Below are 20,555 nucleotides of genomic sequence, written 5' to 3'. Positions count from 1 at the left end.
ACACAGCAATGACAAGGAATGAACAACGGACCATAAAACCACATGAGTAAAGTTCAAAAACATTCTGTGGAGTTGAAAAGTACGCGGTGTATGAGTCAATTTATGAAATTCAAGAACATATAGAGCATGGTATGACAGAAGTCAGCATAATGAATACTTGTGTTGTGAAGACTGACTAGGGAAAAAGATGGAAAGACTTTCCGAGTGATAGAAATATTCTGTATCTTTAGCTCATTGACAGACAGCTAAAAATTGACCTGGATGTACACTTCAGATTTCTACATTGCACTGTATTTACATTATGCTTCAATTTTTAAAGGCAAAGGAAAGAAGATGGTGACCCCTGTGGTAGTAGTGGATGTTTCTCAGTGGTCTGAATTTTAGAGATTTTCCTGGCATTATGAAAAAAAAATGCAGGATTTTTAACATATATGGCTAAGAGAAGTTGAAAAACATAGCTAAAACGCACTTAAAAGCAAAACAACACAAAACATTAGCATAGGTTTTGTACATCCTAGTTCCTCTCCCTCTCCTTCTCTTTCTCTCTTTTGTTTAAATGCTGGAAGTGAACAACAATTGTTTTAATATTAAAATAACTGCACAATGTCAACTATGTTTCCTTCACTGAGTATTGGGGCTACAGCAATGACAAGAAAAAATAGACTTTAACGTTAAGAATCTCACCATCTAAAAGGGAGCTATAACATCTTTTATAATATTAAGTTGCATTTGTTGACTGCTATCTAATTACACTCAACTATACACTTGCAAGGTTCTAACTGCTTTTTTGTATTAGCTATTTTAACACTCACAACCAACATTAAAGGAGTTAAGTATCTCGCCTCAAAGAATTAATAAATGGTAAAGGCAATATTTGATGCAGACAGTACGTTTCTGGAGACTATTCTCTCACCCACTCCCTGCTATTAACATTCAACCATGCCAGGAGATAAACAAAGAAATTCTCTCCTGTTTTCACTTCTGTGGCATGTTTCTTTTCTTTTCTTTTCTTTTTTAACCTTTCCCCTTCTCTTCTCTACTTTTTACTTTCCTCTCCTGATTCATTTTCATCTGTCTGCCTTTTGAATATCAATGTTCCACAGTTTATTTCCTCAGCCTTAGTTTCTTCAAATTCTGGAATTCCATCCAGAAAAGAAAACATTATTTATTGCCAGTTTCAACAACCGTATGTCTTGCTTTCTGGGGAACACCTCTACCTGCATTTTCCAGAGGCAATTTCAACTTATCTGGTCTGTAATTTAACTCAATATCTTTCTTCCAAAGCTTGTTTCTCCTACTATGAAAGCTGGACCTTCCACTCAACTTGATGTCTTGTAGGCACGTTTGACCAGTTTTACACCCTAGTCCTCCACAACAAATTCATGATGACCTGCCCTCTCTCATACCTTTCCCTTCCACTCTACTAACATTACCTTGGCTCCACCCTCATCTCTTACCTGAATCGTTGTAACATCCCCCAGTTTCATCCATCCAGATACATTTCCACACTGTGGAGCACACACAGGAAGCTTTCTAAATTTCAAGTATGATCATTCTACTCCCTTGCTTTAAAACCTACATTTGCTACAGGATAAAGTCCACATTTTATGGCACGAAAACCTTTGCCATTGCGCTGAGACATTAATGGTGGAAGTGCCAGCCTAGGCAACCTTACATAGGTACACTAGGTTGGAAATGCAAACTGTGTCAGGAGCAACGTAGGAATGAGGATTAAAGCCACAGGTAAAGTCAGGTCAGAGGTCTTTGGAAAGTCTTTATGAAAATGGATGAGGTGGAGGCTTGGTACTGATACTTTGAAATGCTTGCTTGCATCGTTCATCATTCCCAGGGAAGGCAGCAACTTGCAGCTGGGTTCTAAATAAGATTTCCAGTTTTGTCCAGTCCATCCCAGATGTACCCAGGTGCTCTCTTCCTGTAGAGAAAAGAGATATCTAGTCCATCAATCACTGCACCCCTTCCAATATTCTACGGTATGCCCTATTTTCCCATTAGTTCTTAGTTTAGGCTACTTCTTTCCCCTCCCCTTGACTTCCTTTCTGTCAGGAGAATTGGCTCACCAAATTCCATTTTTCCTACTGTGATTTTATTATAAAGATAGAAAAAACTAAGTGCTAGTGTTCCCAGCCTTCAGTGTAGCTTCTGACAGTCACGTAACATAAATGTGCTCAGTCCAGCATTCACAGAACTCTGCTCCTCCCTCCTCTTTCTACTCCTTCTTCCTGCTTGGAATGCAGATGCAATGTCAGAATTGCATCAGAGAAATTGTGACCCTGGGTCTGTGAACCCACCCACTTCACTCGGAGTTATGGAAAGCTTACTGCGAACGTGCCACATTGACCTTGGCTCAGCTGTCTCTGGGCTCCCTGTGAAGTGAGGGAAATAAAGCCATATTTGTTAAAGGGAAAGTTGAAGTCGCTCTCTGCTCCACACAGCTGAAAGCATTATTAACTGATATAGCCTTTTTCACTCATAAATTATAAGGAAAGCATAATTGTCCTTACTTCACAGACATCTAATAGAATAGAAAAGCTAAGAAGATAGGTTATCTTGGAATAAGATTGGAGATTTCTTATCTGAAACTAAAGAGGTCATTGTCCACTCTAAGGTCAGTTACAGTGTGAAGACCAGCAGTTGTTTTTGTTCTCCTTTTGGAGATAAGGAAATTGTGGCACACAGAAGCTTTGAGTCTTGCAAGTACCGTAAACCACGTTCTTTCTCTGCCTCTCTTCTTAATCTACTTATTTGCCATACCATTCTACTCAACACAGCCAATCAGAATAAAATCTTTATCGCTCTTTTAAGTCAAGAATCCATCTTAGATATCAGTGGGAATATTTTATGAAAAATACAGAGCTAACAGTTATAGATTTTATCTATCTTTGAGGATTCTTTTGTGTATTATTTCTAAGGTATCAAAGAATAATGGGCCATTTCCCAAAAGAGTATTAAATATTTATTCTACTGCAAAAATTGCTAATACTATTATTAAATATATAAGAAAATGTTTCCCTGTTTGACCACCCTGTTTTCCCTGTTTTTGAATTGCGGCAATAGAATCATTAATTAGTTTTTATTTAGGTACTCAGTATTTTGTAATCTGTTCACTGAGCATCATAAAGTAATTAAAATGAATGAGATTGAGAAGCTACAGAGCAACAGATGTTAATACCAATTGTAAATGACTGAAAGAAGCTGATCAGCAATCTGAGGAATCAAAGATGATTCTTTGATATGCATTTAGGATATGACACTTCTATACCCTCATTTAAGGGGATTCAACTCCTTTATGCAAACATGTTATTAAGAAGAGGCCCTCTCATCTCTGGAAGCCTCCTAGATCTCAATACTTCTCTGCATCCACATTTATTTTCCTGTTTTGACTCCAGTATTCCTGTCTCTGTGACATCATATTGTTTCCCAATTTAATTTCCATCTTGAACACTATTTCCTGATTTGATCTCTCATCTCTGCTGCTGATCCCCTGGATTCATGACTGCAGCTCATGCAAAAGTTCTCATCTCTTATCTGGAATTAGAAGAGACACCCAATCTCCTGCTGGGGTCAGAGAGTGGGCCTTCGGTTACATATTGGAGACTAGAACAAGCAGGGATCTTGCCCTGTCCCGACAGAGATCATACTTATTTTTAAATTTTGTGTCTCTATGTTTGTGATTCCATTTTATTCCCATTTCTTTTAGGATATACCTGCTAGCCATGAATTCACTTAGTTTTTCTTTGACTGAGAAAGTCTTCATTATTTCTTTTTCACTTTTGCAGAATGTTTTTGCTTTATATATGACAGATTTTTTGTTTATCTTTTTGTTTTATCATTCTACACTTTAGGTATGCCATGCCATTGTCTCATTGCTCACATAATTTATGATGAGAAGTCTGCTGTAATTTATCCTTGTTCCTCTGGCGCATCTATCCATGTGGCGCATGATTTTTTTTCCACTTTCTTTCAAGATTTGCTTTTTGTCCTGGTTTCTGGGGAGTTTGAATAGGATATGGGGGGGGGGTGTGTATGTATGTGTGTGTTTTCAGTATTATTTCTGGTTTTTTTTTTTTTTTGGTCTCTCTAAACTCCTTAGGTCTGTAGTTTGGTTTATTGGTTTTACAAAATTCTCAGCCATTATTTCTTCCAATTTTTTTATACTCCTTTCTCCTTTTCTTATACTCAGACTGCAGCTATGTATATGTTACACTATTTGATTGTGAGCCACAGTGTTGGGATGTTCTATTAGTGTTCTGGTTTTGTTTTTCATTTTTATCTCTTTGTTTCCAGTTTAGGAAGTTTCTACAGACCTATGTCTAAGTTTACTGATTCTTTCCTCAGCCATGTCCAGTCTACTAATGAGTCCATCAAAAGAATTTGTCATCTTCATCGCTGTATTTTTATTTCTAGTATTTCAATTTGATTTTTTCTTATAATTTCCATCTCTCCATTAAAATTATCCACCTGGCATTGAGTGTTGTCATTTTGTCTAGTATTTCCATTGGAGCCATCAATATGTTAAGCAGAGTTTTCTTTTTTAAATTCCTTGTCTGATAATTCCATCTTCTGTATAATGGCTCTGTCTAGTTCTAACAATTGCTTTGTCACTTTGAATGACTTCTTTCTTGTTTTTTAATATTCTTCATAATTTTTTGGTTATAGCTAGACATGAAAAGAACAGCAGATATTAGCTGAATGTTTTATGTTTGGAGAAAAGCACAAGTTTCCTTGTGTGAGGCCTTAAATGTAGAGATGGATGCTAATCTGGTCAGAAGACAAGTTGCATTTGAAACTGTTTGTGCTATGGGCACCAGCACTTTCTGACTACTCCATTGGTGCCCTTTCTTGGCTCCCACTTGACTGAGTCTCCCCATGTGCCTCTTCACAGTTGTATTCCACCACTACTTTTACTGTTGTTCTTTATGGTGGTGATGGTGCTGGCTAAGAGGAAGGTTATTTGATGTTCACATTAAGCTAAAGATTTTGGCAGGTATCAAAACCTAAGTCCCGGATATGTAACCTTCATAACTATTCCTGTCCCTTTTCCTGGGGTAAAAATTCTTCCTCATCTTATTGCTCCTCTTCTTTTTCCCAAATTTCAGTGGTTTTGAAGGCTTTTCTCCTGCAGATTAAGACTTTAGTTGCTTAGGGGAGACTAGGATTATGCTTCTGGGTGGAGATTTGCTGGTGGTCTCTATTTCTATCTTTCAGTTTAATGAATTAAACCAATGTCTCAGGATAAACTTTGATAATTCCCCCTGCAGATTAAGCTTTTTATCCATGAAGTAGATAGCTGGAAATAGTCTGGGTAGATTTGGCAGTGGTTGCTTCTTCCACCACCCCCAGCCAGCACTACAGTGTGTGTGGGGAAAGGGGTGAGGGATGAACTTTTTCTAGGTTTTTCCTTGTTCCTCTTTGTAAATGTTGGGTGAGTTCCTGGAAAAAAAGCTTACAAGAGAGTGGAACTCTCTCCTAGGAATACAGCCCTAGGAAGCTTCACATTCTCACACTAGCCCACCCACAGCCTTCAAAAATTCTATACAATTTTTGATTTTTGTTTGGCATATATAATATACAGTGGCTCCTGTCTCAGATAAGAAAATGCTGGAGACCTTCTCTCCAGATGTTGGGATGTCACTTTTCCCTATGATATAGTTTGGATGTTTGACCCCTTAAATTTTCATGCTAAAATGTGATCTCCAATTTTGGAAGTGGGGTGTAGTGAGGACAGTTTGGGTCATGGGAGCAGATCCTTAATGGATGACCTTGGTGCTGTCATCACAATAATGAGTCAGTTCTCACTGTATTAGTTCATGTGAGATCTGTTTGTTTAAAAGGGACTGGAACCTCCCATATTCTCTCTCTCTCTCCCTTCTTTTTCTTTCTTTTTTTTTCCCGACAGAGTTTTGCTTCTGTTGCCTAGGCTGGAGTACAATGGCATGATCTCAGCTCACTGCAACTTCCGTCTCCTTGGTTCAAGTGATTCTCCTGCCTCAGTCTCCCAAGTAACTGAGATTACAGGCATGCACCACCATGCTAGGCAGGGTGGCACACGCCTGTAATCCCAGCACTTTAGGAGGATGAGGGGGGCGGATCCCTTAGGTCAGGAGTTTGAGAACAGCCTGACCAACATGGTGAAACCCTGCTACTGCTAAAAATGCAAAATTAACCCCTTCTCTCTTGCTCCCTCTCTTGACACATGACAATGGCTCCCCTTCACTTTCTGCCATGATTGTAAGCTTCCTGAGGCCCTCATCAGAAGCATATCACTACACTTCCCTTGCAGCCTATAGAACTATGAGCCCAAATATATCAATTAACTTTATAAATTACCCAGTCTCAAGTATTCCTTCATAGCAATGCAGATTAGCAAACGCTACAACCTCAGTTTTCTGATTGGTCCAAGAAAAGTCACTGATTTTCATTTTGCTCGGATTTCTTATTGCTGTGGGGCAGATGTAATGACTTCCCAGCTCTTTACATGTCTGAGTTGAAACTGGAGTTCTTATATCAGTGGTAAAAATAAATACTCTACTTATTGTTACTCCATTTTACATTCAACACAATCAAAAAAATTAAATTATTATACAAGGAGCCTGACCATGTTCCCACTGGAAAGAGTTTTATCTAGTAATTTCACTCTACGTAGGTGACTAAAGCACACGGAGACAAAGTGGGTGGGCCCATGTTGCACAATGAATTAGTAAAAGAGCTTCACATGAGCTGGATTTACATGGGCTTTTCCTATAACTTACAGCTGGGACATTTTTTTGCAGAACAAAGACTACAACTCATATTCTTCTTTCAAGTTGTTATATTTTCCACAAATCAATTACAATTTAAATAATCATCTGCATATAAAATTGTTTACTTTAGCCCTCTCAAAATACATAATTTGAAGCTAAAATATGAATTATCATCCTCTGAAATTTAGAGAGTATTTTATATGACAATTACATGCTGAGCATGGTCAGATGCTTTTGAGAATACACTCTACTGTCCTGGTGGCTTATGAACTTTAGGGGAGAATGATGCATAAATATAAGTAAGAGAATATCAAGAACTAAGAGATTCACAGAAGTGCTAAGTGCAGGCCCATTATGGAACATATCAGTTTACAGGCCCGATACTGAAATATTGGGATTGTGATAAGTAAGACTGCCTAATCCAGGCCAGGTTATTTTAGAGGAATCATGGAAAGATCCCACTCTGTCCTGGAGCCTAGATGGATGGAATTTTTCTGAAAAGTTTCAAATAAGAGTAAAATAAGCAATCTATCAACTGCCATTAAGTAACAGAAAATTTCTTTATATTATTCCAAAAGTATATCATTAGAGCTGGAATTAGTAGGTAACCTATAATATTGGTGTTTCTGGTCAGCTATCCTGGCCAATCCCCAGTCTGCTTTCCTAACGTGTAACATTAGCATAGACCATCATTTGTCTGGATCTGTGAAGCCTCCCAGAAGAGCCTGCAAGGTGAATAGCGGCCAAAAATCAGTGCTGTGGAAAAATGTGAGCTTCTACCTCACATGCCTTCTTTCCTGTTTCCTACAGTGCACAGAGATGGCTACTCAAGGTCGTGGTTACTCTCATGCACAGATTCTGAAGGCTACTCTTGGCTATAATTCAGGTAGTGTCCAACAGGGCAAAGTGAAAGACTGGTTTCTTGTCAATAATGATAATCTTTTTTAGTACCTAACACCAAAACAACAATCAATACTATATTGGGCTTACTCAGTCACTGGGAATATTCAGCTAGCTAAAGAGGGGTCTGGAGTGAAGATTTAGAAGAGTTTCAGGAACATATTTATTGGAGTGGCATTCAAATTATAAAACATTGTATTTGGAAGAGAAAATTTCAAGTTTTGTGTGTGTGTGTGTGTGTGTGTGTATTGGAATTGAGGGAACATTAGAAAATCCTAACTTAGTAATTAAGCTTCTTAAGTTATTTTCACTGAAAAAGGAAATCTCAGCCCTATAATTTTCAGCAGATCTAACCCCTAATTTAAATTATTTGTCTACTTTTCTCTCTCTCTTTTTTTTTTTTTTTTTTTTTTTGGATGAATGCCAGCCAAATCAATAGCACCCAAGCAAATCTCACTGGTAATGTTCTTAAAGGAAATATATACCAAGAATACTTGCCATGCATGACCTAAACAGCTACTATATGCATATTATTTTCAGATTCTTAATGTGTCCCTAGCCCACAGAAAGGCCTACTTAAGCCATGTTACAGCTTCTATCAAAGCCCAGTCTCATAAATATTTCTTCATCTCTGAAATACTTTCATGGCTATGATTCTATGATGAAATACATCATGCAACATTCAACCATTGTCAGTATCACTTTTTTCTATTTTTTTTGAACTTATGCAATGAAGTTTACAAATGTCCATTTTCAATGTATCTATTGATCCATGAATACATTTCTGAAAGGCCATAGAAACTTGAAAATGTAATTTCTAAGGCTTTAGAACTTTCTTCTTTGCAAAGAACCAAATCTTGTTTATTTTTCATTCACATTAGATATTATAACACAGTCACATGAAATAAGGCAAAATGAGATGAGAAACAATGTTCATTTGTGCTAGCTACTATCATTCTATCATTTAATACTCAACATAACTCCAGCACATAGGCTATGCTATTTCTAATTTCAAGATGAGGAGGCAATTTCAAGTAGATTCAGCACATTGAAGTCACATGGTAAAGAGCAGAGGATTTGGGATTTATACGAAGATCTGTTAGCCTTAGAGCAGGGGTATACAAATTTCGCCTTCCCTAGGCCACACTGTAAGAAGAAGAATTGTCTTGGACCACATATAAAATACACTAATGATAGCTAATGAGCTTTAAAAAAAAAACAAAAAAACTCATAATGTTTTAAGAAATTTATGAATCTGTGTTGGGTCACATTCAAAGCTGTCCTGGCCCACATGCAGCCCGCAGGTCGTAGGTTGGATGAGCTCGCCTTAGAGCCTACATATGTGAAGTAAATTATATTCCATTAAAATCTTAAAGGGGTTTATCATAACTACCAGGAAAAATGGCAGGGAACAAACATTTCTGAAGAATCATATTTTCATAGATAAAACACTTAGTGCCATAGCAAGACCTGCTTATGATGACTGGACACTTCAGAGGCAAAGGAAGCAAGCCTCGGTGTAGCTTTGTGCCATTTCAGAGTGAGACTTTCCACCCTCTCCTGCTGGAAAAATTTCCACTCAAGTTTAACATGTCACTGAAGCATTACCTTTCCCTTGAAGACAGATAGGTGGTGGTTCTTTCCTCCATGTCCTTGGGATTAGGACTGCTTATAGAATATTTCTGCATCCCCAACACCTAGCTCAGGTACAAGAACACAAAAGAAATCTGATAAGTATGTGAAAGAAGAAAAAAAGTGAGATGCTAGTCACTGCAAACCCTGACAACAGTAGCCATATGCCATGACATCCATTTGTCAGCAATTAATTTTCCCATTATTTTCTTCTTTAAATTCCCCCTGTGTTAATGAGAAGCACTTCAGTTAAGTGCTTAACAAACAAGCAATTACTAAACAGACATTTAATGGCCTGCTCTATTATTGCCTGTAACATAAAGGGATAGTGAGAGATACAAATAAAACCCCAACATTTATGCATCATCACAAGATGCATAAATTACAATTCAATTCATAACAGTAGTATAAATGGATCCCCCCTTTAGTGTGATTTTTAGGCTTTATAGGAAACATTCTCATTATTTCTCAGTTATTTTTGGTGTAATGAATGAAGTTTCTTCTGAATGTGGCAAGAGGCGCAGTGAACCACTTGGCTACTCAACCACAAATGGGGATTTGCAGGGAGAAACTGGGGCTGTGGTCTCCATTTTCCTAAGAATGGTGCCAAGAATAAAAAACAATGAAGGGTTTGTGATAAAAAAGTAAATAGTGCAAAAATGTTCAAATACTTCTAAGTAATAAATCTTTATTAAAATGAATCTTTGTATTTCCTTAATTTCATTAATAATGAAAAAATTGGAGAAAATTACCCATATGTTGAGTTCATACAATTTTTTAAAAAACACATACTTTATTTTATTTTATTTTAAAACTTACTTACTTGTATTTATTTATTCTTAAAGACAAGGTCTCACTATGTTGCCCAGGATGGTCTTGAATTCCCAGGCTGAAGTGATCCTTCTACCTCAGTCTCCCAGATAGCTGGGACTACAAACACGTGCCCGACAAAGACATACAACGTTATCTACCAATTCTTCTCTATTCCATCTTCCTGATAGAATACAAGCTTGAAGGCTAGAAGTGCAATGGTCCTCAGCTCATATTAAATTGATAAACCTTCCCTGAAGTAGTAGTCATAGGCTTAGCTATTGGGAAGAAATAAAACAAAAAACAAAAACAGAAACAGCAGCACATGTGTATGTGTTATATTTATTCACTGTGCATTTTTAAAAGGTAGAGTTTTCTAATTAGTTGAAAAATTTCATACTATATCAACAATACAAATGTGTTTAGAATTCAAATTATGTCATTGTTATTATAATTGGACCCCGGGAATGTAAACAGAAATGTATTTGGAAGAGGCGCATATCGCTGCTGACCCTGTTGGGCTATTACATTCTATTAGACTAGAAAATGTACAGGTGACACTAAGCCTGTGGCAGAGAAATTGGAAGATTTGTTGAGTGCTGTGACCCTACTCAATTTTTCGTAATTTTTCTAGCAGCTCTCACATATTTTAAAAATTTTAAGTCCAATTTTCACTACCAGATAATTTTGATTGGCACTGGCATTACAATGTCTGTTTTCTCAATGACACCTAATAGTTCTTACTCATTACTTGTCACTGGCATGAAGGGCAAGCAGCTTAGTTAGACTGTTCAGAGGCTTTACAGAGCCTATCTTTTATTCTTATATGGAGGGGAAAAACAATCCTGGCTTGACAATATACCTTAATTTAAAGATGAACTAAGTGTTATAAATGCCTCATAAGCACAAACCTCCTGAATTGTTCTGATGCAAGAGGAACAAATAAAAGAACCACATGAAATCCCCACCTTAATCATTTTATTTTATGACAAATATCTTGCTTGTATTCCTCCATTTTCTTATAAGCCAAATAATTTCCAGATTGAAAAATAACTAGAAGCCATAAAATCATTTACTGTTGTATTATTTTAATTAGTTAATCATTTTACAACTCTTGTACTTCCCAAGTCCAATATCCCTTATTTTTTGTATTTTAAGTTATTTAAACTTCACAGCCATACAAACGGATGTATCAGACAAGCATGTGAGGTGGTATGTTGAATATACTACCATACAGTATTTCTTTATGCAGAATAATACAAGACAAATTCTCAGGTGCAGTGACCAAACTATAAAATAAGATGCAAGTGCTCTAGAAACCACCAAGTTTGGACAGACAATTGTAAGCTACAAAATTAGGAAACCTAGGAGAATATTTACTTTACGTAGAGGGAACAGAATGAGTATAAGCTCCAAAGCAAGTGTAGCTTCTGGGAACAAGCTTATAGCTAGAGCTCAAACAAAAGGGAAGGGAGAAAGCCAGGCTGCAGAGGAGACTCCATGACTGACGCCATAGTTTCTCTTTCCCCAAGCAGCTGTGAGGAGCTGGGGATAATCATCTCACCATAAAATTCAGAGGAGACTTGGGATTGGATATGTATTTAGGGAAGAGTAACTAAAATAGACAAAAAAAGAGGACTAGAATTCAGGATGGGGAAAAGACTTAAAAGAATAGGACTAAGGGAAGAATAAGAGGTTTTAGAAAGAGATAAAGAATGGAGGTGACCCACTGAACAACTGAGTCACCTAAAAAACATCCATCTAAGGCATCCATAATGTTGACCTGAAATAAAAATCTGAGGCAAAATTAGCATAAGTAAAGAATTCGATTTGGCCAAATTTGAGGAGTGTAACCCGGGAAACACATATCCAAACTACGTCAGAGAAGTGCTTTCAGTTGGAGAGGCTACAAGCAGATTTTTAAGGACAAAATGAAGAGGTATAGCAAGGTGGTCTCAGCCTGTTCATATAGAACTACCATTGGTTAACAGAAAGAAGCTAACAGATGATTGGCTAAAGGCTATAGCACTTCTTGGAATAGTCATTATCAGTTTGTGATGAACCCAGCTCCTGGAATTCTTATAAGTAAAAAAGTTCAGGAATTTCAGGGGAGTAACTGTGGCATCATGACCACCCTATTTGGCCATTGCAATTTAGTTATCCTCATTTGTTGGGTTTTGTTTTCAATAAGTATGTCCAGTGAGAACCTCCCCTTTTGTTTGGTCCAACCTTACAGAATAGCTTACCTTGACTCTGCAAAGTTTAGACTATCTTGGAGACAATTAGTAGATTGTTCTTTAAACCTTCCTCTAGTTGTCTGTATATTCCACCTTATGCAGAAAAGGTGGTCAAAATGGTAGCTAATTTGGGTGAGAAAATAAAACTTTCTCCATGCCCAACACCCTCCACACATATTAGAGTTCAACATTAAAGGTAGAAGGAGCAAAAGGGATTCAACAATGAAAAATAACCTGTCTGAGAAAAGGAGAGCCCTTTACTTTCCTCCCACAGCGAGGTGGCCATGGACATATCTTTTCAGGTGTGTCAATAGAGCCTGTTCCTGTGGTTACCTGAGTAACAAAGACCCAGTCAGAAATCACTGAGTTGTAGATACAAACGCTCTCAGACTAGCCAGACAATTGCAGGAGGACTGGGGAAGGAAGAATAAGATAGTGTCTCTGGAACTTAAAGAGAAGATCTGTTGAGAAGCAGATGCCAATAACTAGAGGGAAACCACCTCAGGCTGAAAGATAGATAAGGGTCTCCATCGTCTCTGGTGCCATGTTGTCAATCATTGCTGTTTCTCTCTAGAGTCTGCTTTATTATTTTTTCTTAGAAGCATGGCCTTCTCAGCTTACCTTTCGCTTGTTTCACATATGGCTACTCAGATTAAATTTGACATGAGCATTTCACTCGGGGACCCCAAAGAGAATAAGGAGGGGCTCTGGGACTCATGTTTGTTTCCTAGAAGAAGGAATCTGAGTGGCCAACCTGGATGACGTTACTTTTCTAATCAGCTGTGTTTAGGATTTTTTAAATTATTATAAACAGAGATCTAAGTGTTCACCGATAGTGTGGTGATTATACAAGCAACTTCCAAGAGCAAGACTGTCTCATACGAAACTTTGCATTTCTTAGCAAGAACCAGGTCTCTAGCAAAGAGCAAACATTCAATAAATTGTTTCTGAGTCTATTAATAAATGATAAGAAAAGGCAAGGGATATCACCATCCTCACTGCATGCCTTCAGATGTGTGTTTCCTATCGGACACGAGTATTCCAACAAAAACTGGAAAAAAGAAAATACAATGCATTCACTGGGCAGAAATACTGTGGATGGGAGGCAAGCATTCGGACAGTAGTGAACAAAATTATTCTTGAGGTCCCCATTAATCAAAGTATTTGTTGCATCCAGAAGCTTGAATCTTTAAGGACAAATATGAATCTTTACCTATCTCCTTTTCCTCTTCTCTCCTTTCTCCTAAACTAATTCCAATGTATACATTAACTTTTAAAATTTCATAAAGCCTATCTAATTGGGAATTTAGGTCTCACTCCTTGTGGACACCAGAAGGATATAAATGATTGGGGGAAATCCCACCAAACAGAACGGCAAGAAGATGTATGAATGAGTAGTAAGCTCAGGAGCAACCCATCAGTCCTCTTCTTTATTTTACCCCCAACCCAGAACTTAGGGATGAAGCTTCATAAAGCTCTCTTTGGTGAAGTAGAGAGGCCTGTTCCGTTCCCGAGAAGTGCACAGCTGCATATTGGCTTTGGGATGACACTGACTGGATATAAAATTTATCACATGTGATATCCCATGCGTGATCTTCTACACACATTGTTTAGCTTCTCCAAGACTTTTCTTTGGAAAGTCCACATAGAACAGAAAAAAGAAATGCCGTCTTTTAAAATATCCATTTAACTATCTTGTGCTCCCATGTTTCCAAGGTTAGGGTATTGGGAGAGTTGGTGAAAGAGCAATATGTCAGCATTAACTTGTCTTCAAGCAGGCATGACTTTCCATACCGAATGGTCACAATCTCCAACTTTTAATGGATCCTAAATGTGTATTTCAAAAATACTGCCATTTGGTAATAAAGTCATACTCAAAGTTTTTAACACTTGTTTGGCGGAATTTCCAGAGACTGGAGAGAAGGTTAAGATCCAGGCGGTTGCTATGACAAGAGCATTATGACTTATTCATCTAACACTTCGTTGCTGTCAGTATGATACAACCCTTCAGCTCCTGGTTCAGAAAAGCAAAGGGAGGGCGGTCGCGGGAGGGAGCGGGGCAGGCGCTGTGGGCCAGGCCCCTCCTCCAGCTCCTGCACGAACCTACCGCCTCCCGCCAGGCTCTGCCGGCGCCCGCCATTCCCGCAGCACCGCTCTGCGCCTGCCCCCCCCGAGCGCCAGGGCGGGGCTGGCGGGAGCCTCGGTGGGCGCACGGGCGCACGGGCGCGCGGGGCCTTGGTCGTTGCTCCCTGACTGGCCGCGGTCGCCTCCATGAAGCGGAAAAGCGAGGGGCGGTCGAGCTCGGCCGCCGAGTCTCCCTGCTTGCCGTGCTGCTTGTCGACCTCACCGGTTGTGAAGAAGATCCGCAGCTCCACGCAGCAGGACCCGCGCCGCCGGGGCCCCCAGGTCGACCTGTACCTGGACATCACCGATCGCCTTCGTTTTGCCATTCTCAACAGCAGACCAAAGAGTGCATCAAATGTACATTATTTCAGCGTAGATAATGAACTCGAATATGAGAACTTCTCCGAAGACTTTGGACCACTCAATCTGGCAATGGTTTACAGATATTGTTGCAAGATAAATAAGAAATTAAAGTCCATTACAATGTTAAGGAAGAAAATTGTTCATTTTACTGGCTCTGATCAGAGAAAACAAGCCAATGCTGCCTTCCTTGTTGGATGCTACATGGTTATATATTTGGGGAGAACTCCAGAAGAAGCATATAGAATATTAATCTTTGGAGATACATCCTATATTCCTTTCAGAGATGCTGCCTATGGAAGCTGCAATTTCTACATTACACTTCTTGACTGTTTTCATGCAGTAAAGAAGGCAATGCAGTATGGCTTCCTTAATTTCAACTCATTTAACCTTGATGAATATGAACACTATGAAAAAGCAGAAAACGGAGACTTAAATTGGATAATACCAGACCGATTTATTGCCTTCTGTGGACCTCATTCAAGAACCAGACTTGAAAGTGGTTACCCTCAACATTCTCCTGAGACTTATATTCAATATTTTAAGAATCACAATGTTACTACCATTATTCGTCTTAATAAAAGGATGTATGATGCCAAACGCTTTATGGATGCTGGCTTCGATCACCACGATCTTTTCTTTGCGGATGGCAGCACCCCTACTGATGCCATTGTCAAAAAATTTCTGGATATCTGTGAAAATGCTGAGGGTGCCATTGCAGTACATTGTAAAGCTGGCCTTGGTCGCACGGGCACTTTGATAGCCTGCTACATCATGAAGCATTTCAGGATGACAGCAGCTGAGACCATTGCATGGGTAAGGATCTGCAGACCTGGCTTGGTGATTGGGCCTCAGCAGCAGTTTTTGGTGATGAAGCAAACAAGCCTCTGGCTGGAAGGGGACTATTTTCGGCAGAAGTTAAAGGGGCAGGAGAATGGACAACACAGAGCAGCCTTCTCCAAACTTCTCTCTGGTGTTGATGACATTTCCATAAATGGGGTCGAGAATCAAGACCAGCAAGAACCCGAACCTTACAGTGATGATGACAACATCAATGGAGGGACACAAGGTGATAGACTTCGGGCCCTGAAAAGCAGAAGACAACCAAAAACAAACGCTATTCCTCTGACATGTCCCCTAGCTGTGCTGACCTCTGCACTATGTAGTATTGTCATCTGGTGGATTGTTTGTGACTACATTCTTCCCATCCTGCTATTCTGTCTCGATGGTTTCAGAACATAGCAGCCATCAGGACCCCCTGACAGATAGCTGCTTCTCTCTGTTTCAAGGGCTAAAAAGGTCTTGCGTTAAGTAAAATCCTGTGACCAGAGCTGAAAGAAGACTCTAGGAAATGAAAACTGCAACAGAAATTAGCACAATTTGAAAACAAAACAAAATTGCAAAAGCCTTAGTTGCTTTCCACCTAAGAAGCGATCAATGGAGAAAATGTCCACTGGAGTTTCAATAATGAACTTTGAGTTTGGGTGCAAGCAAATGACTCAAAGAAGGACCCAGCTCTCAAGCTGAAGGACAAAAATGCTGTTGTAAATTTAGTCTCAGGTGTAAATACCCAAGCCCTCTGGTACCCAGGGAGCTGGCTGGTCTGTGGTGAATGTGTGTCCCTGTGATGGCAAGCACTGTAGTTGCTGGCCTTCAGAAGACTTGAGGATCTGATGGAGGTTTTTTATGTATTTATTTTCTGTTCACCTTGTGACCCTGTGTCAAAATTTATAAAGATACAAAAGGCATTACTGAGATGGTACTTTCTGTAATTTGATACTATTTGGCTTTATCATCTTCACTTGACTATTTGTAATACTGTTGTAATGTTAACTCTGTTAAGTAACCCAGCTGCTTGTCTTCCACCAAAGAGTGCTTTATTAACAATAATCTGTGAAAACCACATTTAAACACTGTTGCATCTTGTAATACCAGGTGGTACCTTGGTAACGTAAAACTTGCAAGAGAGTATTAATGGTAGCTTTAGAAGACTCAGGAGGAGAAACTGACTTCAGAGTTGGAAGATGTTGCAAGTCATTCCTTTTTCTGTCCTTTAGGGACTGAAGAACCGGGAGGTTGCCCATTGTTTGGCTGCCAGTCATACAAATTAAAATCATATTTCCTTCCATGCATGGAAAAAACACACTATTGGTTTTTTGCCTTGGAAACAGCAATCCAAAATAATGTCAACTTAAAAAAAAAAGTTACCGCTTTTTTAGAGTTCTCTGTAACACTACATTTTTTTTTCCTTATGAGATCAGCCTAAGGCCATTGATGTGGCCTGTGGTCTCAGTGACAATGATCTGCTTCTGGATCTCACTGTTGCCTTTGATAAGGGAACACAACTGGTAACTCTGCAGAGTGCCTTCTCCCACAACCCTACTGGAACACAGCAGAGTCTGTGCCATGGAGCAATTACAGAAATAGAATTGATTTGCTGCCCCCCCCCAGAAAATAAAATGGGACCCAAAATAAAGAATATTTGATACTCACCTCAGTTCCTTCCGTAAGAAGTGGGTGGTTTAATGATTTTTAACCCATTTTTGCCTGTGCTGGGAGCATGGAGGGCTGAGATGTTGACAGGCAGTGGGAAACAAATGCCCTCCTAAGCCACAAGGCGTGCACCAGATCAGTAGGCAACTCCATTTTAAGAAGCTGCCTTTTTCACAAAACTGTAAGAAATAAAAGCAGTTGGAATAAACAAGTTAAAGTCTTTAATGCAAAAAGTAATTGAAAGGCAGTGCTTCCATTTTGGTGTACTTTCTTGGAAGAAAATGTGAAATTGACTGGCATCAGGAGAGACGGAAGATGCCGTGTTCTCAGTCAAACAAGCGACTCTTTCCCCGCCAGGCACTATGGGGTGGGGTCAGGCCAGCTTTTAAACACTGGGGACTGGATCACAGAAAAACAGTGGTTTTCTGTCCCTGGAAATGAATAGGCACAAAGATCCACTTGGCTGTGGGAAGACCACTCTTCAATAAGATTTGGGTGGGAGAAAGAACGTTCCGTTTGCTATTTTGAGCTGAGAAAATATAAATATTCAAACTGTGCCATGCATAAAGCATTGAATTCTCAAGGCACCTCTTCTTTCCCTTACCCTTTTTAAGGCCATCCCCTCCATAAATAATAATCCAAGTAGTTGTGAAAATCGTGCTTCCATCTGATCCCTTCTTAGTTTGGCTTTTCGTCCCATCAGAACAAGTAAACGTGGGCACCACAGCTCTTGTGAGTATTGTCTCCCTCACAGTGAACAAGCCTCCTGGTGTTTCGTCCAAGAAAATGTAGGGTGTCAGTGGAACCACAGTCGTTTTTCATTTTATAAACTGCCTCTTCATGTTGCCTGCTCAAGTTTCCACCTAGAATTGCTATCACGGTGGCTCTTTCTAAAAATCCTTCTATTTAACTGGTTCACTGAAATTGGTCATAGAAAACTTGTGATTTGGTGAAAAAGCATTCCTTGTAATAACCAAATGACTTAGGATGGTGTGCATAGCAACAGTGTTACACTTAATGGGGACCGTCTCTGGAATCCAGGAAGTCTCTGGGTCTGAGGAATGGAAAGTTTTTACTGCTATGAATGAGAGTGGACTCTTCCCCTCACCCCCGACTGAAACCACAAACACCCAGAATCCTCTGGGATTCTGACTTAGAGTCCTTGTTATAGAAGACCTTGTTGCTATGGAACATTAAACTGTGTCTGTCAGATGGAGAGATTCCCTTAAAAGCCTTAAACAGCCCTGAAAGTACACCGGGACAGTTTGCAATGAAATTAAAATGAGAAGTGAATATTTCTAGGTGCCCTTCAAGCTTTCTGGGGACTCAGAATTATCAGAAGTCAGGGACAGTCGGGAGGAAGAGCGTCTGCAAAACTGGGTTCCTAGAAGTATGGACGGACGTGGCTTTTTGTAGAACTTGGTGGGGAGCAGCTCCTCGAGACAGCAGAATGGCCTGGCCTTGCCAGTGCTTCCCGGCAGCACGCGGCTCTGCTGGCCTGCAGAATTTCCCCGTTCTGAGCTTGATGCCCCTAGCCTATCCCCTACCTCCTTCTTCCCCTCCCCTCTAGCCCTCTCACGGGGGTGATTGCTACCTCTCTTTTCTTGGGCCTAGACAAGTTTTAGAGGAGTTCCCAAGCATTGTCACAAGGCCAGTGTGCTGGAGGCCAGTGTGCTCGCTGGGCAGGATGTCCTGTGCTTGTGGGTGGCCCGAGGGCTCTCCTGGGACTTTCTCCTTTTCTCAGTCACCTTGTGAGTCACAGAAGCAGTGCACTCATTGGATGTCTGTTCTTAACATAGCTTCTCTTTCTACATTAAAAAAAAAAAATCATTATTGCATTTTGGAAAGCATTGCTCATCAAAAGCAACTTTTAAAACCTATTTTATTGTTCCTTTAAATGTTCTCTCCTGCTGAAACTGCCCTGGAGAGGCTAGCTGCTGCTCTTCCATTTCCCCACATCAGGGTATTCTCCACGTCACTGAGTGGAGATGACTCCAGATGTGTTTAAAGACTGGACAATTCAGCTATATTGTGTAGGAAATTACCTCCTTAATTTCCTGGTAGAATTGTCAGCAGACATGTTCATTCGATGATAGTACTGCAGTTTTCTATTAATAATTTGCTTTTACCTAACCTGCACTCATGTACAGATTATTAAAAGTTTTAAAATGTAAATGATCAGTATTGATTTTTTTTTACAGTGTATATTTCTAATCCTTTTTTTTTTAGTCTTACCTGTTTTACGTTTATTTCTCTGACACCTGTTCTTTTCTTCTTCTTTCTTTTTTTTTTTTTATTATACTTTAAGTTCTAAGGTACATGTGTACAACATGCAGGCTTGTTACATATGTATACATGTGCCATGTTGGTGTGCCGCCCCATTTTTTTTTTTTTTTTTTTTTTTGAGACGGAGTCTCGCTCTGTCGCCCAGGCTGGAGTGCAGTGGCCGGATCTCAGCTCACTGCAAGCTCCGCCTCCCAGGTTCACGCCATTCTCCTGCCTCAGCCTCCCGAGTAGCTGGGACTACAGGCGCCCGCCACCTCACCCGGCTAGTTTTTTGTATTTTTTAGTAGAGACGGGGTTTCACCGGGTTAGCCAGGATGGTCTCGATCTCCTGACCTTGTGATCCGCCCGTCTCGGCCTCCCAAAGTGCTGGGATTACAGGCTTGAGCCATCGCGCCCGGCGCCCCATTAACTCAACTTTTACATTAGGTATATCTCCTAATGCTATCCCTCCCCCCTACCCCCTCCCCACAATAGGACCCAGTGTGTGATGTTCCCCTTCCTGTGTCCAAGTGATCTCATTGTTCAGTTCCCAACTATGAGTGAGAACATGCAGTATTCGGTTTTCTGTTGTTGCGATAGTTTGCTGAGAATGATGGTTTAAAGCCAAGAGAACTGGTTGAATGAGTGTTTGTATTCCTGAAGGTTAAGATAAAGCTTCCTAATGGCCTGTAAACTTTGCATATGTATGTAGTTTGATACATATTGTCACATTGGAAAATCTTGTGAGTTGTAACTGGTTTGATACAAAATATCAAATAGTGGAAATTGTATAATTACAATCATGTAATTAAAAGTATTAACCCCCCAAAAAATAAAAAATAAATAAATACATAATTAAAAAGCAAAGGGAAAATCTGCAAAGCAGATACCAGACAAGCCTTTGAAAATTCACTTGCTAATAAAATCACGGCAAAGTTGGAAAATTCATCCATCATTCCTAGTGCTTTTGAAA

The 20,555-nt window shown here is 39.6% G+C and overlaps 1 protein-coding gene and 1 long non-coding RNA gene across 2 annotated transcripts; one reads left to right on the top strand and one right to left on the bottom strand.

The window, feature by feature from the left end:
• Positions 1–1,008: 1,008 nt before the first annotated feature.
• Positions 1,009–18,706, bottom strand: LOC105492361 (uncharacterized). The gene is made up of 4 exons (XR_011622370.1): positions 17,318–18,706; positions 9,270–9,358; positions 2,340–2,384; positions 1,009–1,933 (listed from the first exon to the last, which is right to left on the bottom strand). It is a non-coding gene; the product is annotated as an uncharacterized lncRNA (long non-coding RNA).
• Positions 14,348–16,572, top strand: LOC105492362 (cell division cycle 14C). Its single transcript, XM_011759383.2, has one exon. The coding sequence runs from the start codon at positions 14,612–14,614 to the stop codon at positions 16,064–16,066; it is 1,455 nt and encodes a 484-aa protein (XP_011757685.2). The 5' UTR covers positions 14,348–14,611; the 3' UTR covers positions 16,067–16,572.
• Positions 18,707–20,555: the final 1,849 nt, after the last annotated feature.

This window comes from Macaca nemestrina, chromosome 4 (assembly GCF_043159975.1).
Source record: "Macaca nemestrina isolate mMacNem1 chromosome 4, mMacNem.hap1, whole genome shotgun sequence".
Lineage (NCBI taxonomy): Eukaryota > Metazoa > Chordata > Mammalia > Primates > Cercopithecidae > Macaca > Macaca nemestrina.
Note: the sequence above shows the minus strand (reverse complement) of the source record. Positions and strands in the feature narration are given on the sequence as shown.

Excerpts from the sequence above, each read along its gene's own strand:
- LOC105492362 (XM_011759383.2), top strand. The coding sequence starts at position 14,612 with ATGAAGCGGAAAAGCGAGGGGCGGTCGAGCTCGGCCGCCGAGTCTCCC.